We start from the raw sequence: 24,915 nt of genomic DNA on the forward strand, positions 1-24,915 counted from the left end.
TTCTTTTTAAAAAAGATCCTCTCCAACCTGCACCCTCTCCAATCTGGGACCCCTCAGGGGATGTTCGACTGCCAGGTCTAAACAGGCAGTCGGACATTCCTCTCACAATCCTGGACTTCTGGTTCCCAACTGTTCACCTGCCTGTCTGATTGTCCCTAACCGTTTCTGCCTGCTAGTATGATCACCTCCTAACCACTCCCCTGCCAGCCTCATTGACGCCTAACTGCTCTCCTGCCTGCCTGATCATCCCCAACTGCCCTTCCCTGTATATTCCCTCTTATTAGATAGTTTTGTTTTTTTTCTATTAACATATTGGACAGCCCTAACTGGTTTGGCTCAGTGGATGGAGCAATGGCCTGCAGACTCCAGGGTCCCAGGTTCGATTCCAGGCAAGGCCACGTACCTTGGTTGGGGGCACATACCCTAATGGGGACTGTGCAGAAGGCAGCTGATCAATGTTTTTTTCTCATAGATGTTTCTAGCTCTCTATCCCTTCCCCTTCCTCTCTGTAAAACATCAACAAAACATATATATATATATATATATAAAAAAAACATTTAAGATTCCTTCATATCTGCCTGGCTGGTGTGACTCAGTGGCTGAGAACACAGGAGGGGATCTCTGATGGGTCCGAGTGCCTCTACCAGCCTGAGACCCCAGGCTGGGGGGCACGGCCTGATTGCCATGGGTGCGGGCGCCGCTGCCAACCTGAGACTTCAGGTTGGGGGTGTGGACCCAAACTGCTGCTTGGTGCTGGAGCATTCCCAAGTGGCTGCAGGCGGGGTGGAAAGTGTCTTGGGGATGTTCCTGCCCTGTCCCCCACTGCTTAGTGCCTGCACTCATAGGCTCCGATGGCCAGGTGTTCTGGGACCCCTGACACTCAGGGCCTATGGCCTACAGGCTAGGAACAGCCTGAGTCAGGAGGATGATCCTGTTGTTTGGGAAATTCAAGCCTCCCTCTGCTCTCTGTGGCTGTAGCCATCTTGGCTGGGTTTATTTGCATACTTTGTTCTGATTGGCTGGTGGGCACAGCTTATGAGTGGAGCAGAGTGGTGGTTAATTTGCATATTGCTGTTTTATTAGGTAGGATGGTGTAAGAGAGTGGTCCAATTTCCCCAAATTCACTTGTTGAAGAGAGACCATTTCTCCATTGCATACTCTTGTCTCATTTGTTGTAGATTAATTGATCATATAAGCAAAGGCCTATTTCTGGGCTCTCTATTCTGTTTGATTTATATGTCTGTTTTTGCCACCAGTACCATCCCATTTTTAAAATTTTCCTCCTCACCCTAAGAGTGAGGATATTTTTTCCATTGATTTTTAAATATATATTTTATTGATTTTTTACAGAGAGGAAGAGAGAGAGAGCGAGAGAGCTAGAAACGTCGATGAGAGAGAAACATCAACCAGCTGCCTCTTGCACACCCCCTACCAGGGATGTGCCTGCAAACCAATGTACATGCCCTTGACCAGAATCGAACCTGGGACCTTTCAGTCCGCAGACCGACGCTCTACCACTGAGCCAAACAGGCTTTGGTTCCATTGATTTTTAGAGAGTGGAAGGGAGGAGTAGAAGGAGTGAGGAAAGGAGGGAAGGAGGGAGAGAAGGGGGAAGACAGTGAGAAAAGAAAGATTGAGGAAACAGTAATATGAGAGAGACATATTGAATGGTACCTGGACCCGGGCCAGGGATCAAATCTGCAACCACAGATATGTATACTTGACTGGGAATCAAACCCATGACCCTCTGGGGCACAGGCCAGTGTTGGCCAGGGCCCATTATGTTTTGATAATTATAGATTCATAGTATAGTTTGAAATCAGGGCAGAAAATATCTTAATAAATATTTGAATAATAACACTTTAATTTATTTAGCATTTCTTATTGTACCAAGTTCTGGGCTAAATGCTTATTTAATCTGACAACCCTGGAAATTTAGTATTATTGTTGTTACTTTACAAAGGAGAAACACAATACACAAAAATTGAGGAACTAGCTCAAGCCATACAGCTAGGATATTTCTGATTTGGGATTAGAGCTCAGGTCTGCTTGCATCAAAGGCCATGCCTGTTCTCCCTCCCCCTTCCCCAAATCCAATACATATATACTGTCTCCCTTCACTCTTGAAATATAAGATTCATTGAATCTTAGACCCACAAAGTTTTTAAATTTAAAATTTTTTATTAATGCTAAGTTAAAAACACACAAAAGATATAAGATTAATAAAACAAACATTGTAGCCCTAACTGGTTTAGCTCAATGGATAGAGTGTTGGCCTATGGACTCAAGGGCCCAGGTTTGATTCCAGTCAAGGTCATGTACCTTGGTTGCAGGCACATACCCAGTGGGGAGTGTACAGGAGGTGGCTGAGCAATGTTTCTCTCTTAACGATGTTTCTAACTCTCTATCCCTCTCCCTTCCTCTCTGTAAAAAATCAATAAAATATATTTAAAAACAAACAAACAAACAAACATTGTATACAAGCTACAGATAAGAAATAAAACCTTGCCAACACAGTTAAATCTCCCTTGGGTAGTACTCTTTCCCAGTTCCTACTCCTTTCCCCCTCTCCTGAATTTGAACCACACAATGTGAGCCTTAGGAGGAGAAGGGAAGAGTGGTTAAAAACAAGGGCTTCACCAGTTCCTAGAGGCATAATCCTGTGCAAGCACATAGCCTTTCAAAACCTCCATGTCTCTATTTGCAATGGAGATGATAAAACAACAGTCCTCAAAGGGTCACTATAAAATTTAAATGGGAACAAAGCATGTAAACCAATTAGCACAGGGCCTGGCACAAACGTGGGCTTAGTACAGGGAGGCAAGTATTAGTACCAGAGACTTAAACCATAGACTCAGGTTCATAGACTTGAGTTAGAAGAGAGCAGAGGGAACACTAAATCCAACTTTCCTTCCCTGTTTTGAGATAACATAACTGAGGCCAGAGAGATGGAGAGGGACTTGTCTAAGCGTACAGAGGGTGAGCAGCTTCTTTCTGCATCCACATAGCAATGGGTGAGGAGGAGAGACAAACAAAGGTATTTTCTGCTTCAAAATGATTTCCTGTCTAGAGAGTGAGAGATTTCTGGAAACATTCAAAGAGCCTTCTGAATCTGAAGGTCTGCCCAGAAACAAGTGATGAGAGCACTGGACAGCCAATAGAAGCACGCCGGCCTTTCTACCTGCCTTGGAAGCTCCCCCTCTCTATCCTGCTCCATCAAAGGCAGCTTTGCCCAAGTCAGGGTATTTCCAGCTTTGTGGCTTTCACTTCCACTCTACCAGGTGGCCTCCTGTGGACCAATCAGATTTCTCCTCAGCCCCAACTTTAAGAGGTGAGCCGGGGGTTCAGGGTCTCAGACACACAGGCAGCGAGGAGCAGCAGCAGCAGCAGCAGCAGCAGCAGCAGCAGCAGCAGCAGCAAGCGGCTTGGGTTAGACCAGAGGTACAACCATGGAAGACCAGCGTGACCTCATCTCCAACCATGAGCAGCTGCCCATGCTGGGCCAGCGTCCTGGAGCCCAGGAGAGGTATGTGTGAGCCGTAGGAGAGTTGCACCGGGAAGGAGCCCCAGCCCGGAGTCCTGGGAGGCATAGTTAGGCTCTAACTCAAACAATACCTGGGTGGTTTTGGGCAAGTCTCTGGTCTGCCTTGGACTTCGGTTCTCCCTCCTGTGAAATGAGGGAGCTCCTGTGCCGAGCTTTTAACTTTACGTCATGTATGTCTCTCCTGAAAACCAGAAGAGCTCTGGACTTTCTCCCTAGTTTCACACATTGTCAGAGGCTTGATGGAACGCCCTGGAGCTGGGCCATGAACTCTAGGTTAGAAATCTTGGACCAGATTTTGAAAGTGTTATAGATCGTAGATGGAGGGACAAAGTTTCTAAAAGATTGGTAGAACAGTTCATCATAGAGGAGTTCCCTCCTACTAACCAGGGATGGGCATATGTGTTCGTATCAAGAGTAGATGGAGACATCGGCCATCACAGGAGGGATTGAGATGTTAGGAGGAGGCCAAAAAAGAGCAAGGGGAGCTCTGGCTGAATTTCTAGAAGGTGCTGAGGGTTGATGTGGATCGTGTTCTGCCTGTGCCTCTCTCCCTTGCATCAAGGGCACCCCCACGCTCCAAGATGGTCTCACCCATGTGTTTGTCTGAACAAAGGGTGGTGGCTAGAGTGCAATTACCGAATGTCCCCTGCTCTCCCCAATGTCCAAAAATTAATTTGTGAATTACTGGGACTTACAGCTAGATCTGATGTCAGCTGTTGCCAGGCAGAGAGGGGTTTGAGAGAGACACTCAGAGAAGTCACGAGGATCGGCATTCTGGGGCACAGGTAACCACATACAGACCATGATTGCAGTGGTCTATGAAAAATCCTGGGGAGGCTAGGAGGGCCAGCCAGCTCTCCCGTGATGGCTGGATTCTGTCCCAGGTTCTGTACTGTCACATGTGACTTGGATAAATCACTGCTTCTTTCTGGGTCTCAGTAATAATGACGACAATGGTTATGATAATAGTTCCCAATCACTGTGTATTTGTTACCAGTTCTCAGCCACTGCTAGTAATTATGGACACATAATAAATGCTAAACTCAATCTTAATTCTCACAGAAACCCTGAGTCATATACTTTTGTTCTCATTTTTCATGAGAAAATTAAAGCTCACCTTGGTAAGTGACTTACCTAAGTTATCTTAGCTAGTGAATATTAGAGTCAGAATTTGAACCCAGGACCAGTCTGGTTTCAAAATTTGAGCTGACTACCATCTGTAAGTACAATTTGCAGAGCAGGGCGGTGGGACATGTCTGGCTCAGATCACCCAGTGAGCTGCAGACCTAGTGTGGGCTCCAGGGTGCCCCTCTTCCCCCTTCTCAAATCCTGTTTTTCCTTGTAGTTCAGTTACTGCTTCTAAAAAACGCCGTGGGCTCAGGTACAGACTTGAGCCAGTTTCAGACCCTTTTGTGAACACTTCTGCCTGGCAACATCTGAATCATCGTTCCTGCCAGTTCTGATTGGCTCGCAACTTGAACCAATTACTTTGTTATTGAAGGAGGCAGTGGAAAGGAGGAAGTGAAGAGGGGTGATGAGTTGGCCCTGGTCCAGAACCCAGGGGACAGGCATTCAAGATGTATAAAGAGGAAGGAAACCAGATTTAAAGTTAGCTATTAACTCCCTTGAGAATAGCCAGTCAGTGTTACCAGTGGAGTGCTATGTGCTAGCAATGGAGGCGAGAGCTTCAGCCTCAGGATCTTATTTAATATACCACCCTTTGAGTAGAAGTCCGTACCTCAACTTACTTAAGATTATGTGGTCTCATCTTCAATATATATAACTCTCTAGGTTCTTAGGCCTCATAGGAAACAGATTCAGGGAAGGGAAGGGCTTTTCCTGAGTTCACATGGTCAGAGGCAGAGCTGGGACTGGGCTGGGGTGGGGCGAGGGGAGTGGGCAGGTAGATAATGAGCTGGAGACCGTGATCCCAGGCAAGCCTCAGGCCTGGGTGGGCTTTCCACCATCTTTAGAGGCTCGGAAAGGCCAAGAATAGGATTTGTTTCCCTCCTGTCTGGTCTCCTCCTTTCCCACACAGGATTTTTATTTTCTCATTCTAAGATAACAATCCCTTGTGCTTGGCCTTCGCCCAGAAAAGCTGAAGTGAGAGGTACCCACGTGACAGGCCCAGAGAACAGCAGAGACTTGCTCAGACACAGAGTCTGGGCCAGTAGGGGTGGTGCCTGGCCCAGCTCCAGCCCGACACTGTCCAATGCCCCCAACCTACTCTTAAAATGGCAAGGCCTCACTTCTCTTTTTCAGGTGGGCCTGCAAGCTCTGCTGTCCGCTCTCACTTCCTTCCCTTTTCTGATTTTAATGCAGCGGCTGGGCGGGTAGAATGGTAACTCATTGCCCCCTCGAGGGCAGGCCTGATCCTCAGGAGACCCCCTGCAGAGGGACCCTAGGGGATTGAGCTGAGAGAGGACAAGGCACTTGTCCTTGGCTCTTCCCCACTGAGCCGGGACCCAGGGGCAGCTCCAGGGTTTCAACTTGGAGGGCCAGCAATGGTTGGGAGTAGGGGCTGCGGAATGTCTTTAAGCTGCATGTCCATAGGCACTTGTTCGTGTGTATGTGTGTGTGTGTGTGTATGTTAGGGGTAGCTGGAGGTGGGTGGGCTGATGGAAACGGGGGGACATATTCCCCCATCCCCAGCCAGTCCTCAGGGAAGCCACCTCCATGGACTCTCCTGTGACGTATCCTCCCTCCCCCCAACAGCAAGTGCAGCCGCGGAGCCCTGTACACTGGCTTCTCTGTCCTGGTGGCTCTGCTCCTGGCCGGTCAGGCCGCCACTGCCTACTTCCTGTACCAGCAGCAGGGCCGGCTGGACAAGCTGACGGTCACCTCGCAGAACCTGCAGCTGGAGAACATGCGCATGAAGCTTCCCAAGTGTGCGTGCCCCACCTCCGTCCGGACCCCCACCCCCAACCCCACCCCCACCGTTCCTCACCTCAGAGCCCCATTCCTGCACTTGGCTGAGCCCCTCCTCATCTGGGTCTGAGATCTTGGGCCCCGACCTGAGTACCCTCTTCCCTGGGCACCGGGGCCACACTCATGCTGTACCTCCTGACCCCACAGCTGCCAAGCCTGTGAGCAAGATGCGGGTGGCCACCCCCATGCTGATGCGGGCGATGCCCATGGAAGACTTATTCCAGGGGGTAAGGACCACTGCAGGGCAGTGCAAGGGGACAATGCTATCTAGCCTGGATGGAAGGCAAGGGGCCAAGGGATGGGAGAAGAGCTGACCCAGGAAAAGCCCAGCTGGGGGAGGACAGGGCCACCTCCGAAGAGGAGGAAGCCCAGGGCTGGAGGCTATTCCTGACACGAGGGCCTGCTCTCTAGTTTACAAGGTGCTGCTCATGCTCCATCGCATCTCACAGTCCCTTCCTATTCTCAGAGCCCTTATGTATGGATAATATTGCTATTCACAAAATGACCTGCTGTCCACAAAGCCCTGGGTGGGAAAGCGTACGCAGGTTTGACCAACAAGGACACTGAGGCAGACAGGTGAAGTGACTTGCACAAGCTCTCGCATCTGGAGGTGGCAGAGACGGCCTGCGGAGCACCTGGGACTCTAGGCTTTTACCCAGGCCCCAGCCGCTGCCTCCGTGCCAGGGCCTGTCCTCTGCGGGCCAGTTGTGATACCCCCCACTCCTCCTCCCACAGCCCATGCAGAACGCCACCAAGGAAGGCAACACCACAATGGACCATGTGATGCACCTGCTCCAGGTGAGTGGGTCCCGGTTGGGTAGCCCTGCCTGCCCACACAAGCCCCTGGCAGGGCCACCCTGCAAGACCCGCACCTTGCATGGCTCATAGCAGACATTCAATATGGGCTCACCCAGTTAGTGAAGGAATGCAGGAGTGGCCCTTAACTTTGTATGTATTCCAGTCCCGCCACTACCCCACCTTTTTTGAGTGTTTGAGATGGAGAGACTGAGGCACCCACTTTTTCCCCCTCAAGTTTTTACTGCATGTCTACTCTGTGCCAAGCACTGTGCAAGGCTCTGGGCCCACAAGCGGGAGCAATCAGACCCAGGTCCCCGTCTCATGGGGATCCCAGGTTAGCATGGGAAGCAGGCAAGTGACCAGGTGACGAGGGACATGCAGGCGGCTTTGTGAGAAAAGGTACAGAGGACCCAACCTAGCTGAGGGTAGGGCTCACAAAGTCTTCCTGGAAGAGGTAGACCTGAAAGGCGAGTAGGCATCTGCAGAAGTAGAATGGTTTCTGGTGTAACTGGTCCTGGAGCCTGGGTCTCCCACCTTCCAGCCTTGGGGTCTTGTACCCGTGCAGCTAGACTGCCTTTACTGTCTCTCCCCCCACCCCCCTGCCCAGCTCCATCATGGCTGCGGTCCAGAGTCCAAGCTCGCTGCAGCTTGGGTCCACCGCTCAGAATAGAAGGCCAGGGGAACATGGGTTGCACATTTAACCTTACTTCCTGCCTGCTACCTTGCAGAGGGCCGATCCCCTGAAGGTATACCCACAGATGAAAGGGAGTTTCCCAGAGAACCTGAAGCACCTCAAGAACACCATGGAGGGCCTGGACTGGAAGGTCAGCAGGCTTCCCTGCACGGGTGCCCTCTCCTAGGGCAAGGCTGGGAAGAGGTGAGGTGGAGGGGGGCTGGGGAGGCCATTCTCAGGAAACTGAAGGAGGCTTATCAGCACTTAGAAAGCCACCAACACGGAAAAGCACTTGGAGTTGGGTAACCAACTTGACCAAATCCCTTGGTTCTCTAAGGGGGGAACCAGGATGCAGCTGCCTGGCCCTCCGTGTCTCTGCCCTGAGGGGCAAAGCCAGGCAGGGTAGGAGGGCTACTGATCCTGACTCCCTGCCTCTGTCCCCTTTAGGTCTTTGAGAGCTGGATGCATCAGTGGCTCTTGTTTGAAATGAGCAAGAACTCGCTGGAGGAGAAGCCCACTGCAGGTCCACCAAAAGGTACAGGGAGTTGGGAGCCTTGGGTGCTAGGGTCCCCGAGACCTCTCAGGGCTCTCCCAGAGCTAAAGTTAGAGCCTAGAGCACTCCCTGATGCGACAGGACTCTCCCAGCCTCTCAACTATCACTCCTGTCTCTCCTGCCTGCTCCTCTGGGCTTGGCTGCCCCCCTGGCCCCCATCCTGATCTGAGGGCCCAGAGTACAGAGGCCTTGCTTGTGGAGGATGGCTCTGGGCAAGTGGGCCTGGAGCAGAAACCACCTGAAACATCCCAGGAGCCACTGCAATGACCTTCCCACCCCTCAGAGGTCACAAAGACAGCGGATGCCCGACAAGAGAAACTTTTTTCCACCTACGGACAATGTACACCAGGATTTTCAGCTCTAAAGCCTTGAAGAATGTCATGTTTAATCCTGGTCATAATCTGTCATGCAGCATTGGGCATTTCTTCCCTCTGGGCTTCAGTTTAGGAAGTAGAAAATCAGGGTCCACCCCTGTGGGCCTCAGATTTTTTCATCACATTTATAGAAGGCACTAGATGCTATCTTGACCAACTCCCAGCTTATGTTTGAATCCTTTCTACAACATCCACAAACAAACCCCCAGTAACAGAAGCTCAGCTTACCAAGGCGTCCATTGCTTTTCCTTAGAAATCAGGATCATGGGTGAAATTACAAGCTTTAATAGGCATGGAGTGTTGGAAGAAATCATCAAATTTTAAAATTCACTTCCTCTTTGATTTTGGACCTTGTTGGTCCAGTCCTCAGTTTTCCCATGTGTGCAATGGGTAGAGAGAGTACAGCCACTTGGGCAGAAGGCATTAGGCCCACAGCAGTGGTATGTGGATCTGTTCTACTGAGACCCTGGCTCAGAGTCTGCTCACTCACTGTCTTCACCGTGCCTGTCGCTTCAGTACCGACCAAATGCCTGGAAGAGGCCAGCCGTGTCCCCGCCATCCACCCGGGCATGTTCAAGCCCCAGTGCGACGAGAACGGCAACTATATGCCGCTCCAGTGCTTTGGGAGCATCGGCTACTGCTGGTGCGTCTTCCCCAATGGCACCGAGATCCCCCACACCAGAAGCCGTGGGCGCCATAGCTGCAGTGGTAAGCAGTGGCCACTGTGCCAACGAGCAGGAAGGACTAGGAAGGCGGAGGCCCAAGAGGCCCCTCCTGGCACACATGGCCAGGACACTCAAGGTGTAAGCCCCCGGGGGGCAGCCACTCAGCCATGCATGCACCCACCCACTGCTTTGTCCACCTGCATTCCTGTGCACTCCTCATCTGTTTGTCCATCTATCATTTCTCTCCTTACATACACTCATCTTACTCATTCGTCCGAGCCTTTCATTGTGCACTATCCTCTGTGCATCCAGAAGTCCTATAGACCCACCCATTTCATCTCATCACCCCCTTCCTGGCCTTTCTCTCAACTCCCCAACTACACCTCACTGCTGCCATCCAGCACGCATCCTCCCAGGCAGCACCTGCCCTCCAGGACCGGCCTGTGCCCAGGATGGGAAGAAATAACCCCAGGCCCCTCACCAGTAGGTGCAGTAGCTGAACTTCACATAACAAATGTCCTTGCTGCTCCTTTGCAGAACCACTGGACATGGAGGATCTGTCATCTGGGCTGGGCGTGACCAAGCAGGATCTGGTCCAAGGTAAGGGCCCCTCCAGAGGGGACCCAGTCCCCAGTTGGGCCAACTCCCTCATGGGTGGATGTCCAGCACAGCATGACCCTGGCCCATTCTCCAGAACCCTCCCTGCGACGTCTACATCAGAGATGAGGAACAGTGCTGTGGTTGTCTATATCATAGTCAGTGCTTGTACCTGAGCAGGGTCATGGGAGGGTGCAGAGTCCTTCATTGCTCTGAGGCCCCAGGATGCTGGGAAGGGGCAGGGACAACGGTGACTCCAAGCCTAACCTGCTGCTTCTCTCTCTAGCCACCATGTGAGGACAGCAATCGAAGATACCAGCACCCAGTCAGCCTTGTATGGCCACAGCTTCCTCGCTCTCTCCTGTCCCCCAAACCTAGCCACATACTCCTCCCCTTACGTGCCCTGCTCCCGCCGTCTCCCACCCTGCACCTCATTATGTGAGACCCTGCCACCTGGTTCTCCATCATCCTTGGACAGAAATCACACCAGACAGCACAGATTAACAATACAGGAGGGCCCTACTGCCCAAGCCCACATCCACCAGCAGACACACAAGGCCCAAGGAGCTGGACCATGAGCTAGGCTGACCCTCATTTCTGACACCACAGCAGCCCCCAACATGGAGCTCCAAGACCTAGACCCATGGACAAGGAGAGAAGGTGCAGGAGAGGGGACGGCACTTCTCCCCTCTGGCTTTAGCCTTGGCTTTCCAGCCTAGGTAACTGAGGCACAAGCCACCCTTTCCCTCTCCCCAGAACCAGCCTCTCCACCACAGCCTCCCCCCTCCCCCCTGCCAAAGCTCAGTTCCTCCGCGCAGCAAGCTTGCCATCAGCCCTTAGCAACATGGCTCCGAATAAAAGGTAGTAAGTAGAACACTTTCGGTTCCTGGCTGTTCTGTTGGGATCTGGTTCACTGGCTGAAGATCTTGACTCCAATGGTCTGGGTGGGAGGAAGCAATCTGGGGAGCCCACACACAGATGCCTGGGGGGCCAGGCAGGGCACCGACACACTTGGTTTCCATGTTTAACCAAAGGCACACTCTCCTTCAAAAGGAAGTAGGCTCTTGCCCAAAGTTCTTTCAGCCCAGCTCCTCTTGGTCCAGCTTCCATCTCCTCACACCCCTTATCATTGCTACACCAAGAAATCAAATGCAACCACACAAGGACCCCCGCAGCCGCAGAAGCTCCTGTTACCAAATTTCTTGACTTTCAAGAGGAGGCCTAAATCAAAATGTTCTGGGTAAAGTCTCCATTTCAACGAAGCCCACCAGGATTCCTAGACCAACACACTTGCAGGGAGTGAGAAGCTTTGAGGGCCTGTCCAAGGGCCACCCAGATAAGGATATAGCTGGATGCTAACCTCAGTCTCCAAGACCTCCCCAGCTCAGTGCTGACTGTTTCTGCCCGGCCCCTCGCTGTCTGGCAGGAGGCTAAACACCAGGGAGGAAAATCTGACCAGCTGCTCACTGCCCTGGGCCCTGGGAAGTGGGCCTTTGCACTGCTGGCCATCAAGTCCTGGAGACGTCACCTGACATGTCTTTCGAGTTCATCTACTCCTTCTCTTCCTTATTGCAGAACCTTTGTTACCTGGATACAACTCGGTCCTAGCTGGTTTTCTGTTCCTACTGTGCCCACCCCAGCCATTCTCCACCAGGTACCTCAAAAGGGCCTGCCCACAATTCCAGTCCTAACTGAACTTCAAAAGGTGGAGTAGAAAGCCCCCTTCCATCTCTTGCCTTCTGGGTATTTGTCTGACCTACCCCAGCACCTGGCAACCAACCATGGCCATGCTTGCGCTCTCTCTTAGCTATGCCACCTCCTCCAGGAAGCCTTCCCCCACCAGTTTAGTACCAGGTACTTCACTGAGGCCAACTGTCTCACTCAGCACAGCATCCCAGAACCTCGACATGTACAAACAAACCCTCCAAGTGTCAGCCAGACTCCCAAGAATAAGTCAATTGCAAAATGTTTGCCCCAGGTGCACTGGAACTTGCACCTTTCCTTCAAGTCTTTTATTTTCTGAGTTCTTACAAAAACACAAAACAGGAAAAAAGTGACAAAAGGAGGACAAACCCTCAGTGTTAGCCAGGGACCAGGGCCATGGAAGGAGCAGCAGGCTGGGCCTCGCTGGGTCTGCAGGGGGAAGGGTGGAAGGTCCTGAGGTCTCTGGGCATGTTGGGTCCGAGGAGGGAGGGGCATGTCACTTAAAAATATATATATATATATCTATACACATATATATACTGTACACATCTATACGAAGTGTCCTGTGTCAGGATGGAAGTCAGGCACGGGTCAGCGAGTGGAGGGCTCGGAACTGGGCACACTCCCTCCTCCTCCTCGGACCAACCTCTGCAGGGCTTGTGGGCTGAGCCAGCACTGACACTGCGGTTGGCCATCTTCTGGGGAGGAAGGGGAAATTAAAAATTCATTCCAACCCATGGAGAATCAAATCAACTCAAACCCTGGCATCTAGATGCAGGGGGGCAGGCATTAACTACAGTGGACACTAGCACTGGCCACGCCGCGGGACGTCGCCGAGTGCTTGAGTGTCTAACTTCCCTTATGCCTGCCATCCGCCGGGCAGGTGCGCACAGCAGATGTGGGCCTGCTGGGCCTGCTGAGCGGGGGCACGTTACCCCTTCCCCACCGCCGGAAGCACAGGCCCATCGAATGGCCCCTCTCGGGGAAACCACCTTCTTTCCCGTGAGGAAATGCCCTCAAGTTACTGATTAGAAGGGAAAGGATCTGGCCTGCAGGGAGGGAGAGGAGCTCAAGCCTTACCCTCATCCACAAAGAGGCGCCACCCCACGGCCCATCTCCTAGGCCATGTGTAGTGTCTGCACCCAGGGAGCACCGGGTGCCGGCCACTGACCGTGAGTGACCACCTTTCTTCACCCCCTTCCTGTGGGGCCCACTTCCCAGGCCCTGCCTGGCTCCTGGGGACAACGCAATGCTGGAGCCCCCCTTCCAGCCCCCCTCCTCTCTCCAGGGATCAGATGCTTAGCAAGGGTCCCTGGGCCAGGAAGTGTACCTGATGTCTTGTGCTCTTCAGACAGTCTGCTGCTCTGTCTTCTTCTGTGAGAAAAAGGTGAGAGACTCATGTACCTGACGGTCTCCTCACCCATGCTGCTCCCACCAGGAGAGCATGAGGGCTGCCGCCTGAGGATCCGAGGCTCCCCCCCTACCCCCTGGAACAGATGCTGGGTGCACAGGGATTCCCGAGAACAGGGACGGTGCCCCACACACTCTCAAGGAAGGAGCCCAGCACTGTGCGGCACAGATGTTCAGCTTCCCTGAACACAGCCACGGCCTGGGGGGCCAGTGAGGCATCTGTACAGGTGCCGAGTCCCCACACCCCCAGCCTTCAGGTGAGCAGCCTTGACCACCCATGAAACAGACGTGTGAGTGTTTCTGTGGAGGGGTCCCTGCCAGCTGGGGCACATCTCGGGGAACACTTCCTCTCCCACCTGGGACCTCTAACAGCCTCCCTGTGCCTGGGGCTTCCTTCCTTCACCCGCCACAAGGACATCCTCTACTCAGACATGGCAGAGGTCACTTCCACGACTTTTACACAGACCTGTCCCTCCTCTAGAGTCACAACTCACCCCCGCATACTCCCCGCCCATGGAAATGGGGCAGGGCCCTGGTCTAGCTCCCACCCCGTCGCCTGCCATGCATAGGATGGGGCTCATGACACCCCCCTGGGGACGAGGTTAGGTCCCTCCTCTGGCCTGGAACCCCCAGGAACGCACTTTACCTTTTTCTTCTTTTTCTTCTGTGTTGGTGAGTCAGGGTCTTTGGTTGAGGCCTTTTTGTCTTTCTTCTTCTTTTCCTTTTTTTCCTTGTCTTTCTTTTCTAAGGGAAGAAAGTAAACTTCCTAAATAACAGATGTTAGATTTAAATCTTGGGACCAATGTTGGGAGACACGCAGGGCAGGTCTCCAGGGATCCTAGGAGTCCCTCCTCCCGATGTTGGGTCCCCAGCTCTAACCACACCCTGGGGAGCCATGAAAACAGGCCTTCAGGCCTGTGACCACCTGCCCTGGCCTCATAATTTCTGCCCCACCTATGGAATACCTGGAATATTACTATTTTTCTTTATCTCACTTTTACACATTTATTTAAGACTAGCAGCCCGATGCATGAAATTTGTGCAAAGAGTAGGCCTTCCTTCCCCCAGCTGCTGGCATTGGCTTCCCTCTGGCACCTGGGACTCTGGCTTCCCTCACAGCCCTGGCTTCGTCCAGAAGGACGTCTGGTCTAATTAGTGTATCAGTTCTTATTATTATAGACTAGAGGTCCAGTGCACGAAATTAATGCTCGGGGGTGGGGTCTGTGTCCCTCAGCTCGGCCAGCACCCTCTCCAATCTGGGACTTCCCTCTCACAATCCAGGACTGCTGGCTTCTAACTACTCACCTGCCTGCCTGCTTGCTCCTAACTGCTCTCCCCTGCTGGTCTAAAAATCCCGTACCGCCTCTGCCTCAGGCCCGCCACTGCCACTGTGGCTTTGTCTGGAAGAACGTCTGGTCTATCTAGTCTAATTAGCATATCACCCTTTTATTAATGTAGATACTCTCTATGGAAAGTGGGAATGCAGTATCACCTATTACACAGGGTTAAATGAGGCCCCGCCACATGCAGTCCTGCACAGAGCTCACAGGGGCAGCTGTACCTCTGTGAGGAGCTGTGGTCTAGAAGTGTGGACTGAGAAGCCTGAAGCTGAAGGTGCACTGAGCACTGTGGGGAGCAGGCCCCTCTAGGAGCACTGGGTCTCTCTGCCAGCGGGCCCAGGTGCTCTGGGGACATCTTGTCAATAGCTGCCCCCATGACCCTGGACAAACCATCTTCATCCTCCCCCTTCTGTGCTGGCTGAGGGCCTGTCCCGCCCGTGTGGTGACAGTCAGCCCTCAGCACAGGGCTGGGGAAGCGCGCTCCAGGCTGTGGATGGCCACTTACTCTTGTCAGATTTTTTCTTCTCCTTGTTCTTCGGGTTGGCTTGGCCTCCACCCTCAACCATCACCATCTCTGGCTTCCCTTCTGGCTTGTCCTTCTCTTTGCTGCCACCACTTGCTGTGTCTCTCTTAGATTTCCCCTGGGTAGTACTGGGGGCCTTTTCCGAGGCGACAGCACCCTCCCCGCCTCCCCCGGCCGCCAGCTTCTTCTTCTTCTTGCTCTTGGGGGCCCTGGCCGCGGCCTGCTCTCCCGACAGCTTCCGCTTGTGGCTCTTCTTGCTGCCCTCCTTGGCGGAGCCCGCAGCCTTCTTCCTCTCCTGCTCCAGCAGCTCCGCCAGGACCTTCACCACCGAGGCCTGGACCTGGGCCTCGCTCAGGGGCCAGGGCTCACTCAGGAGCCGCCGGGCGATGTCGCTGTGCAGGGCCAGCGTCGAGGCTTCGGGGCTCCCGGCCCCCTTCCCGGGCTTCTGAGGTGTGGCGCTGGCCCCGCTTCGGCCTGTGGGGAGAGGACGTGTGACAGGGACCTGCGCGACCGGGAAACGGACCTCTCACGGTACAAGAGCCAGAGGGTCTGAGGTCATTCTGCCCACACTGGTAGGTAGCTCACATCTTCCTCCCACCTTCAACCTTAGAGCTCTTTTCTGTCTCCTCACTCTGAAATCTCAAGTGCAGGCTGGGAACGGACCAGAAAGCCAGAATGTTAGTGAAAGGCCTGCGATCTAGCGACACAATGAAGGTCAGACACGGAGTCCAGAGCCCGGAGGCAGGAGACTGGGCTCTGGGTCTGTCTCCCACTGACTGGCTGTGTGGCCCTGCTCCTCCCCGTCTGTTTCGTGTTTGTAAAATGAGGGGTCGGGTGAACAGTGAGGTCCCGTATTCTGAACTGTAGATTCACATAAATTTGACGGCTGTGCACCCGTTCATCTCACGCCCCTCTGTTCACCCCCTCCTGTCCAGGACCCGGGGCTCGGGGGTGATGGGTGTGGTGTGACCACGTGGCAGTTGATCAGCAGGTTAACAGCCTGCCAGTGACTTCTAGAGCAGCCTTTGTTTAGAATTTTCCACGCCTCTGCTCTCTGATAACTGTGCTGACATGTGTGAAAATGAAAACCTCCACAGCCCCTCTAAAATGTCGGCTTGTTGGCCCGTTCCCAGAGAGATCGCTGAGGAAGGAAGTGAGCAACAGCTGCTCTGCTCCCCGGTCTGTGGGACATCAGCCCTGCCTCTGCCTCTCTCCTCCCTCCCCACCCCCAACTTCCAGGTGACGGCAGGTCTGGACCCGGTTCTGAGCCTCATAGGCACAGCCTCCTACACGCTGGGCTCAGGGGTGTTCAGCGGTGGGGCTGCTCCCTGGGGCGTGCAGTGGGCCCCAGGGCGGGGCCTGAAGCGGCTCTGGGTCTAGAGCAGTGCACCAGTGAGTGTCTCAGGACAGACAGAGGCCCAATGCAGTCCTCTGGGCTTAGCAAAGGCACCAGTTGGTGGAGGGGAAACTGAGGAGGGCTCAGTTTGCCATGGCAGCCTCTTCCCCTGCAGCCCACTTCCCGGTTCTCTGTTTACCAACACCCAGAACACTGAGGCTGGGGACCCTTTAAGCTGTCCCAGGTGCACCCATCTGAGATCCCTGTCCCTCAGCTCTGGCAGAGTTGGGGGTGGCACGTGACTACTTTCTACGTGTGCCATACCTTGACACCGACTGGGTGCATCGACCCTACCCCACCTGGTTAGGACAGAGGCCCTTCTGAGGCTTTGAGAGTCAGCCCACTGCCCGGGGTCTTCGCCATGTGCTAGAGACTTCCTCAAATGTGGCCCCTGCCTTTCATTTGGGCTCCCAGACTCCCAAACCCACACCATGAGCCATTTGTTAGGAAGAAAAGTCAACTGGGTCGGCCACAGAGGGCCCAGCTCCATCCTCCACAAGCCACGGCGCACCTCCTCTACGACAGGCGGCCTGCCAGGTGCGCCAGCAGCCACAGGGTTGATGACCAGAGGAGTCAGGCCCCTGGGCATGGCCCCTACCCTTCGATGAGCACCAGGCCTGGAGAGACAGGACCACGCTGGTGAGACCGCTTCTGAGGGAGGGAAAGAAGGAGGCCACTGCCGGCCCCTCCCTGTTCTGCTGTGTCCCTCCTGCTGCCCTGGACTCACCTGTTTTAGGGGACGTGGTGCCTGGTGCTTGTGGGGGCTCCACCTTCCGCTTGCCATCCAGGGCATCTTTGGTGGCCGAAGCAGAAGAAACCGAGGGGTTGGGGTCTGGCTTGAGAGTGGCCTTTGCAGCCTGGGAATTGGCTGGAGTCGGCCCAGGGGGCACATGACCTGAGAGGAGAGACTGAAGAAGCCCAGTGTGAAAGGGGCTGGGACCCCATCCCAGTCCCGGGAGCATGGCTTGCTGGGAAGGAAGCAGCCCAGGGACCCCATCCCAGCACTGGGAGCATGGCCTGCTGAGAAGGCAGCAGCCCAGGGGACCCCAAGATTGGGTCAGACCTACTGGGCTGGTAGTGGGCATGTAGCCCTTTGTGTGTACTTCCTGTGCTATTTTAATTAACACATATCTCAAGCAGGCACATTTAAAAAGGAAACTTATTACTGATGTAAATGGAAAATCACTAGCGTCTGCCATGTGCAGATGATAACCTTAAAATAATCCCATCGGTTAAAGAACGTTTTTATCTGGGAATCACCCAACATCAAGGTGGGCCCTTTCTGTCAGCTCCTCAGCCTTCATGCTGACATGGGCTTTGGGGGAAACATCCTAGTTCCACGGCAGGGCCCTGCCCAGGGTCCCTGGGAAGAGGAGGGCCCAGCCTGGGGCTCCTGGCCTAGGACCCCGATGTTGCCAGCCCCCCTGCTGTTACCTGGGAAGGCTCTACTACCTCATCCTCGCTGGACTCTGCTGGGGTTTCCTCCACCAAGGTCTCACTCCCCGCGGGCACTGGGCCTGTAAAGAAGTACAGTTATCCTGTTGGGAGCCTCAGGTACTGGGCAGGGCAGTCTTTCAGGGGGGCGCCTGGGATGGCCGGGTCCGCCTCACCCTCCCATCCGTGTTCAAGGCATTCCAGGCGAGGCACCTGAATGCTAAGCATTCCCAGTCTAGTTGCTGACTTTGGGATTGTGGTAAGGGTCAGGTATAGTAAAAAAGTCGGAAATGGTCAAACAGCAGCATCAGGGGATCTTTGACAGAGTTTGGACCAACTTCCTCAAGGGGCTCCACAGAAGGGGAAACTGAGGCCCAGCATGGGATGACTAGGCCAAGGTGGCAGAACCAGTGGATACAGAGCCACGGCCTGAGCCTCGCTCTCCACAAAGCCACCGCTCCCCTCCTCCAGACCCCCCAGCCTCTCCCGCCCAGTCCTCACCCAGCCTGTGGGCCAGCGGGGCCGCCTGGGGCCTCTTCGCGTCCTCCTCGCTCCCTGAAGAGCTGCTGCTGCTGCTGTCGCTATCACCTGAGGTCCCAGAGGCCTTGGCTTTGGGGCGTCCCAAGGGAGGGACGGTGGCCTGCTGGACTGCAGGAGCCTTGGGCTTTCTGACCTGGTTGGTCACGCCTGCTTTCACGGGGGAGCTCTTGGGACTTGCCACAGGGAGTGAGCGTAGGGCACCGTCGATCTAATTTGAAGAAAGGAGAGAGTAGGAGAAAAGTTAGGGGAAATGAAACCTGATCCTACCGCGCACCTCAGCTAAGGGCCAGGCACCGTGCTGGTTGTGCACAGGCCTCATTCAATCCTCCCACAGCTCTCAGTCGGGCAGCTCTGGCCCGGGAGGCAGGCGAGTGTGTGCTCCGGTTACAGAGTAGGTGGGTGATGATGCCAGGACTTGAGTCCCTGCCTGGGCCTCCCTTCTACCCTCTGTGGTCTTTGATTACTATCCGCTCCAGGGTAGGGCCCGGACCCCTGGGGGTTCCCCAGCTCACCCTACTTGAAGACAGGGTTCTGGCAGCAGGAGGCTGGGCCTCACTGGCTTTCTGGGCAAGGACCTTCAGGGCCGCCTGGGTCAGCGGGAGGTTAGCCAGGCTCCTCTTTGTCACCTGTGGACAGCCAAAGGCAGCCCTGAGACTCTGGGCTCCCAGGTGTCATCTCTGCCACGCCCTGAGCAGACCCCATCTTGCTAGATTGGGAGGGGGCCTGTATCTACAAGGAGCCATGGGACTGGAGTAGGGACTGAGGGGTGGTCCAAGGGGCCATGCCACTGCCCGGGCAGGAAATAGTGCCAGGCTTTGGGTTCTGAGCTAATCACATCATTCTCAGAGGGTCTAAGAACACTCTCATCCTCTACCAGTCAATCTGAGCTCCACTGGGGACAAGTCTCTAGTCTGGTGGCTGGAACAGCCTCCCCAACAATCTCCCTTGTGCCACTCCTGCTTCCCACACCCACCATCAACTAGGGAGAGAGAACGAAGAGAACGGGGTGACTCCTCCGGCAGCCATGCAGCCCTCACTTCACAGGACTTCCTCAGCTCCGACCTCCAGGCACCTCCCCAGAGGGTCCCTGCAGCTGGGTTCCCTGCCTGGAGCGGACCCAGCTCGCTGGCCTGGCTGCTCCTCCTGCTTCCACATCACCTCCTCAGGAGGCCATCCCTGCCTGACCTTTCTAAAGCAGCTCATCCCATCATTCTCGGCACTATTGTTTCCTGCGAAGCACCCACCAGTTCGTGAGAACTCTATTTTTGGTTTCCTTTGTTAGTGGCTGCCATCCCACTCACTTGGGAACTCCCCAGGGCAGGCACTTCTTGTTCTGCTGCATCCCCCTAACCCCCCCTCCTCTGCCTGGCAGGCAGATACTCAGCACCACCTGCTGGTCAAATGGCCAAATGGATGCAGTGACCACAGCCCTGACACCCAGCTGTGATGAGCCCTCTTGAGCTGGGGTGCCCAACTCCTGCTTCGGCCTCCCCCACCTCTCTCCTGTCCTCTCAGAAAGGAAGGTGAGGAAACGGAAAAACCAACAGGTGTGGCCCACAGAGCCATGCCTGGGAGCCCGGAGACCTGCGCTCTGGCCCTGCCCCATCGCCAGAACAGTGAGCATTAGCTCCACTGCCCACACTTAGATCCAGGCAAGGACCAAACAAAAATGCACGGAAAACGGTGGAGGCTGGGAAGTTCCTAAGTCACTAGCACGCCCGCTAAAAGAGGGCAACTTTTGTTCCCGGCATCTCAACCCTGGGAGCTAAGACAGAACAAAGCGGGCAGGCCCCTCGGGGCATCAGTGCTCTGCCCGGCGCCACATTCCCAGATACTCCTCCTGACCACCCACCGGCGTCTGGAGCTCGGATGGGTGTATCAGAGGCCAGGAGAACACTGGCTGTGAGGAGCAGCTACTCTTGGTGGTGGTGGTGGGTGCTAGCAGCACATGTGGGTATATGGGGGAGGGCAGGGAGCCCCACCCTGCTGGTCTGCACACGCCTCCCCTGTCTGCCACATACCTGAGCGGCAGGTGCCTCCTGCTTCTTGCCTTTTGTCACCCGACTGGACACCTCACTGCTGCTGGCTCCGGGGGCTGTCCTTGGGTGGGCCGTGGGCATGGTCACTGTGTTGGATTTAATGGCTGAAATGGAAGGGGGTGGAGTGCACGTTAGGTCACAGAAGCCCATGACCTTCCCAGCTGTGGCAACACCCAATTTATTAGCCCTTCCCGGGGACCGGGTGTGGTACCCAAGGGTTCTGCAGCAGAAGCCTGTGTCATACCTTCCCCAGACCTCTAGGCAGGAACTGTCACACTGCCCATGCTCCAAGGCTCAGGAGGTCACATGGCTGCTGGGACAGTGACCCTGGCTCTCCTCAGCCCCTCCCCACACTTCAGTTCTCGTGATGTCCCCCCAGCCGGCCCGGCTGCCAAAGGAGACTCTCCATGTATTTAGCACAGCCTATGAAAGCCACCGTGGTCAGCTGCAAAGGCTCAGGTACATGACGCTCACTGAGGTACTGCATATAAACGCCTCCACGGACCAAACAGAAGCCCCCACTTCCTCCAACGTGGCGCTGGCCAAATAAACTACGGCATGCCCACCCGAAAGACTGCTCTGTAGCCAGAGGGAATCATGCTGTAAATGTGTATGCCACAATGTTATCTCTTAAAGATTACCGAGCATATGTACAGCATATAACTAAAAACACAGTTACAGCTTAGGTTTTTGTCAAATTAACAGCTGTAAAATGTTAACAGTAATTATTCCAGGCAGTAGGATTATAGGTAATGTTTTTTCCTTTGGTGCTAGTCTGTATTTCTTAATTAGCCTCTCCAAATTAGGCATTAATATCCTCATTAAAAAACGTCATAAAAACATTTATTAACCATTTTTCCTGCTATCAAGAAAAGGTTGCAAACATCAAAGAAATCCCAGATGTGGTCCTGTCTCCCACTGACAGATGGAATCTTCCCTGCAATGTCTGTTTAGGGATCACCTAACCCCGTTTACACGCCACCAGGAACGGGAGGCTCACTACCACCTCACAGCCCTCTCGAGGTTCAGGCAGACAGCTGTGACCAAGCTCTTCCGCAGACTCTGGAGAAGCCTGGTCCCTGCTGCCCACGGCCTCTGGCCAGAGTTCTAGCCTCTGAGCTGGCACATCTTCCTCCTGAGCCAGTCCCTCTTGGAGGTGGACCCAGGCAGTGCGCACAGACCTTGCTGGCCCGGAGGCCCTCCTGACCAACAACGTGCTCTGTGCCCTGCCAGCCTCCGCTCCCCTCTGGCGCCTGCGGGCAGCTGAGCCCGGCCCGGCCGTTGCAGTGGGGGATTTGGCCCTTGGTGGGGGGCCATGCTCACCGGGAGTCAAGCACTGCGTAGCGGGGATCACATCCTCATCCTCGCTCTCGGACGAGGAGCTCCTGGCCTTCTTCGGGGCACTTGCAGCCTGGGTGGGCACAGGGGTAGCAGCCTGACCAGCTGGACTACGATTAGGGTCGACAAAAATCAGAGGGGTTTTAATCACCTTAAAAAACAAAAACAAAAACATCCCCCCAGTGATTAAAGGCTGGGCCAGGGGGAGGGAAAGGTGGGGTGGGGAAGGGTTTGATAAGGCAAGGGGGTCCTGAGAGATCAGGGCAGCCAGACAGAGGCTGTTCCCCTGGGGAACTCACAGCTTCCCCCGCCCGCGCACCTGCTAAGACCCAGCACAGCACCTCACAGCTCACAGGAGCCCCTCCAACCCTCACAACGAACCCCTGAGGTCAGTAAGGTTAGCTCCGCAAGTCCTGAGAGGGGAAGAGAGCTGCCTAAGATCACACATGGACTTCAGAGGTGGATCCCTGCTGAGCGGACACCTGGGGAGTGGCTCAGTCTGCTGGTCCCACCCAATGTGCATGCAGCCACAGGGATGGGACCAGCAGCTTCAACAAATACCCTGCACAGGGGAAAACCAACAGTAACACTGAGAGCACCACAGCAGGGTGTGCCCTTACCTGCACACACATGAAAAATACCAGTCATGAGACCATGTGGATGAAGTGGGGACGCCGACGGGCAGGTCACTTTTTTAGGTGTGACTTTATATGGTGGTTGTGCCTTAAAGTGATAACTAAGTGGAGGATTTGGATGAAACGGGCTGCGAGGGCATGTGCGGGTTCTTTATCTTGGTCTATCTGTGGGTGCGCTTTACATTTTCCAGGTAAGACATTCAAAGAAAAAGCAGCAGCAGCTGTGCTCTAGTACTCGGTGGGTTAGCCTGGGACCGCAGCGCTGGAGACTGTAACCCCCGCAGGCGCTGCCCCGGAGCCCTGAGCCAGGGAGTGGGGAGCCTGTTTCCCATTCCCCAGAGACCAGGGCTGGCCCGAGTTCTGCTTTCTCTCTGGCCAGTGGGGAGACCAGGAGGGACCTTCCGAGGTCACAGCCGGGGGCCCAGGTCTCCTCCAGGGACTACCCTGCCCACCTCCCCAGCCTGCTCCAGGCCTCAGCCCCAGGGTGCTGGGGAGAGGAAAAGTGACAAGAAAGCAGAAAGGCACCGCCCGAGGTGGGAGCTCTGCTGGGCTCGGGCCCTTCCTACCCTTGCCAGCAGCCTCCCCCGCGGCTGCTCTGATCTGCCACTTCCCGAGCCTGCCTGCCCACGTGATGGAAGGGCGAGGATGGAAAGTGGGAGAAGGCTTACAGTTGAGGGAGGGAATCTATATATATGCGAGAAGACAGAGGAACAGATTGTTGGGGACGCAGAGAGGCAACGAACCCACCGAGGCAAATAGCGTCTGGGATGTTAAAAGCAGCTCAGCAGCAAAAGCCACCGCCTCCTCCTTGTTCCACTTGCCCACACCACCGGTCACCCCCTGCTCGGCCCCCCTGGGTTCAGGGGGTGACCCTACCTCTGCCATGACCTCACGCGTGGCCAAGCCCTGAGCTTTGTGCCTGTTTCCCACCTGTTGAAAGGGCTGGTAGGCAAGTCAGCCTACATCCACTCACCAGAGGGGCTCTGATGAGCTTTGGAAACTGCAAAGCACAGTGCACATGGGGCGATGGGGGCCTTTCTCGGGTGGTTGGAAAAGGCTCATGGGAAGATGAAGCACCCTAAACATTTGGCTGTGCCTCCACATAGATGCTGGGAGGTAAGGACCCAGCGGGAACACAGGGACTCCCCGTCTTACTGCAGGGTCTACGGGCTGCAGAACCAAACCTGTGGGCAGTGCTCACCACCTCATGTAGGAGCTGGGCCCTTCACAGCCATGCCCTCGTCCTAGGTTGGGTAGAGCGGGGCTGGGGGAGCCGAGTAGTAGTACATGAAGGTACCCATGATGCCAGGGATGGAGGGCAGCTCTTCTCCAGAACCTCTCAGAACGGTCTGGGTGGTTAACTGACCCTGGGCAGCCCTATCCCAGGGACCGAGAAACCTCACTTGCTAGGAATGTGGCCTGGAGCCTCCACGGTGCACAAAGCCCCGGGGACTCCCTCCCTGGGGTCAAGAGCCGGCACAGGTAGTTCTTCAGGGACCTGAGCTCCTTCACAGACCAATCAGTTAAGCCTGCGCTTTAACACCCTAATTTGGTTTATTTCAGGTCTTTTTCCCCCCTCTCTGCTCAATCTGAAACGGGCAGGGTCTGTGTCTTTTCATTTGGGTAGCTAGACCAAGCCCTGACACACACCATGCCTGGTTTACTGCCAGCACAATGGGCTAAGCCACAGACCACCCCCTGAAGTCTCTCTCTAAGCTGGGGGGGGGGGGGGGGGGGAACCCCTATAGGTGGGGACACTAAAGCAGCGAGGGGGAATGGAGCCACAATCTTCTCTCCACCTCCCAGCCTGGGGCTCTGCCCACAACTCTGGCATCAATCCCTTTCCTCTATTGATGGGCTAATAATAAAAACAGAGCAAAACGTGTCCATAGAGAAGTACTTGGTAAAAGCATAATAACGATAATAATCATAATTAGTGAGCTGGGGATTAGGAGCAAAAATCCCCTTTTGGAGGAGGCAGCCGTGTCCCCAGGCTGTGCCTCCCCACCCGCCCCAATCCTCCCGCGGGAATGCACAGACTGCTGACTATTCTTCCTTCTTTTTTAATAGGGACTCCGGGATCTTCAGGACCAACGTACCAATTAAATGTTTCAGTTTAAGCACGATGTTCATTTTAATTGTGTTAGTCTGCCCCCGCAGAAGGGCGAAGCGGCCCCTTCCCTCCCTCCCAGCTGTTTAGATCCACAGAGCAGAGGGCAGCCCCAGCCCCCTCCTCCTTCCCTGGAGGGCAGTGTCGAGGCAGGGCCAGGAGTGGGCCAGAGTGGGATTGGCCTGGTTCCAACACCAGGCCTATCCACTTGTTATCGGCCATGCCACGCTGGGGTGTTCAATTGCCTTCTCTGAGCCTCATTCTTTTCTGCTTAAAATGGGAATAATGGAAGGACCTATCCTCCTCACAGGCTG

The 24,915-nt window shown here is 54.6% G+C and overlaps 2 protein-coding genes across 8 annotated transcripts in view; one reads left to right on the forward strand and one right to left on the reverse strand.

The window, feature by feature from the left end:
- The first annotated feature begins 3,223 nt into the window (after positions 1-3,223).
- CD74 (CD74 molecule) lies at positions 3,224-11,006 on the forward strand. Its single transcript, XM_036423480.2, has 9 exons — positions 3,224-3,526; positions 6,260-6,432; positions 6,620-6,699; positions 7,208-7,270; positions 7,999-8,094; positions 8,391-8,478; positions 9,387-9,578; positions 10,073-10,135; positions 10,419-11,006. The coding sequence occupies exons 1-9, from the start codon at positions 3,450-3,452 to the stop codon at positions 10,427-10,429; spliced, it is 843 nt and encodes a 280-aa protein (XP_036279373.1). The 5' UTR covers positions 3,224-3,449; the 3' UTR covers positions 10,430-11,006.
- Positions 11,007-12,100: 1,094 nt separating this feature from the next.
- Positions 12,101-24,915, reverse strand: part of TCOF1 (treacle ribosome biogenesis factor 1) — a 32,157-nt gene continuing 19,342 nt past the window's right edge. For 3 of the 7 annotated variants that reach the window (XM_036423477.2, XM_045576852.1, XM_036423471.2), the window contains 11 exons: positions 21,842-22,007; positions 20,501-20,622; positions 18,992-19,105; positions 18,441-18,687; positions 17,940-18,022; positions 17,233-17,413; positions 15,092-15,583; positions 13,893-13,990; positions 13,167-13,210; positions 12,829-12,831; positions 12,101-12,534 (listed from right to left, as the gene is read on the reverse strand). In XM_036423477.2, coding sequence (XP_036279370.1) covers positions 13,184-13,210; positions 13,893-13,990; positions 15,092-15,583; positions 17,233-17,413; positions 17,940-18,022; positions 18,441-18,687; positions 18,992-19,105; positions 20,501-20,622; positions 21,842-22,007 — 1,530 coding nt within the window. In that variant the 3' untranslated portion in view covers positions 12,101-12,534; positions 12,829-12,831; positions 13,167-13,183. The remainder of the gene's footprint in view (positions 12,535-12,828; positions 12,832-13,166; positions 13,211-13,892; positions 13,991-15,091; positions 15,584-17,232; positions 17,414-17,939; positions 18,023-18,440; positions 18,688-18,991; positions 19,106-20,500; positions 20,623-21,841; positions 22,008-24,915) is intronic. The other 4 variants (XM_045576856.1, XM_045576855.1, XM_045576854.1 and 1 more) reach the window with 4 other exon arrangements.

This window comes from Pipistrellus kuhlii, unplaced genomic scaffold, assembly GCF_014108245.1.
Source record: "Pipistrellus kuhlii isolate mPipKuh1 unplaced genomic scaffold, mPipKuh1.p scaffold_m20_p_8, whole genome shotgun sequence".
Taxonomy (NCBI): domain Eukaryota; kingdom Metazoa; phylum Chordata; class Mammalia; order Chiroptera; family Vespertilionidae; genus Pipistrellus; species Pipistrellus kuhlii.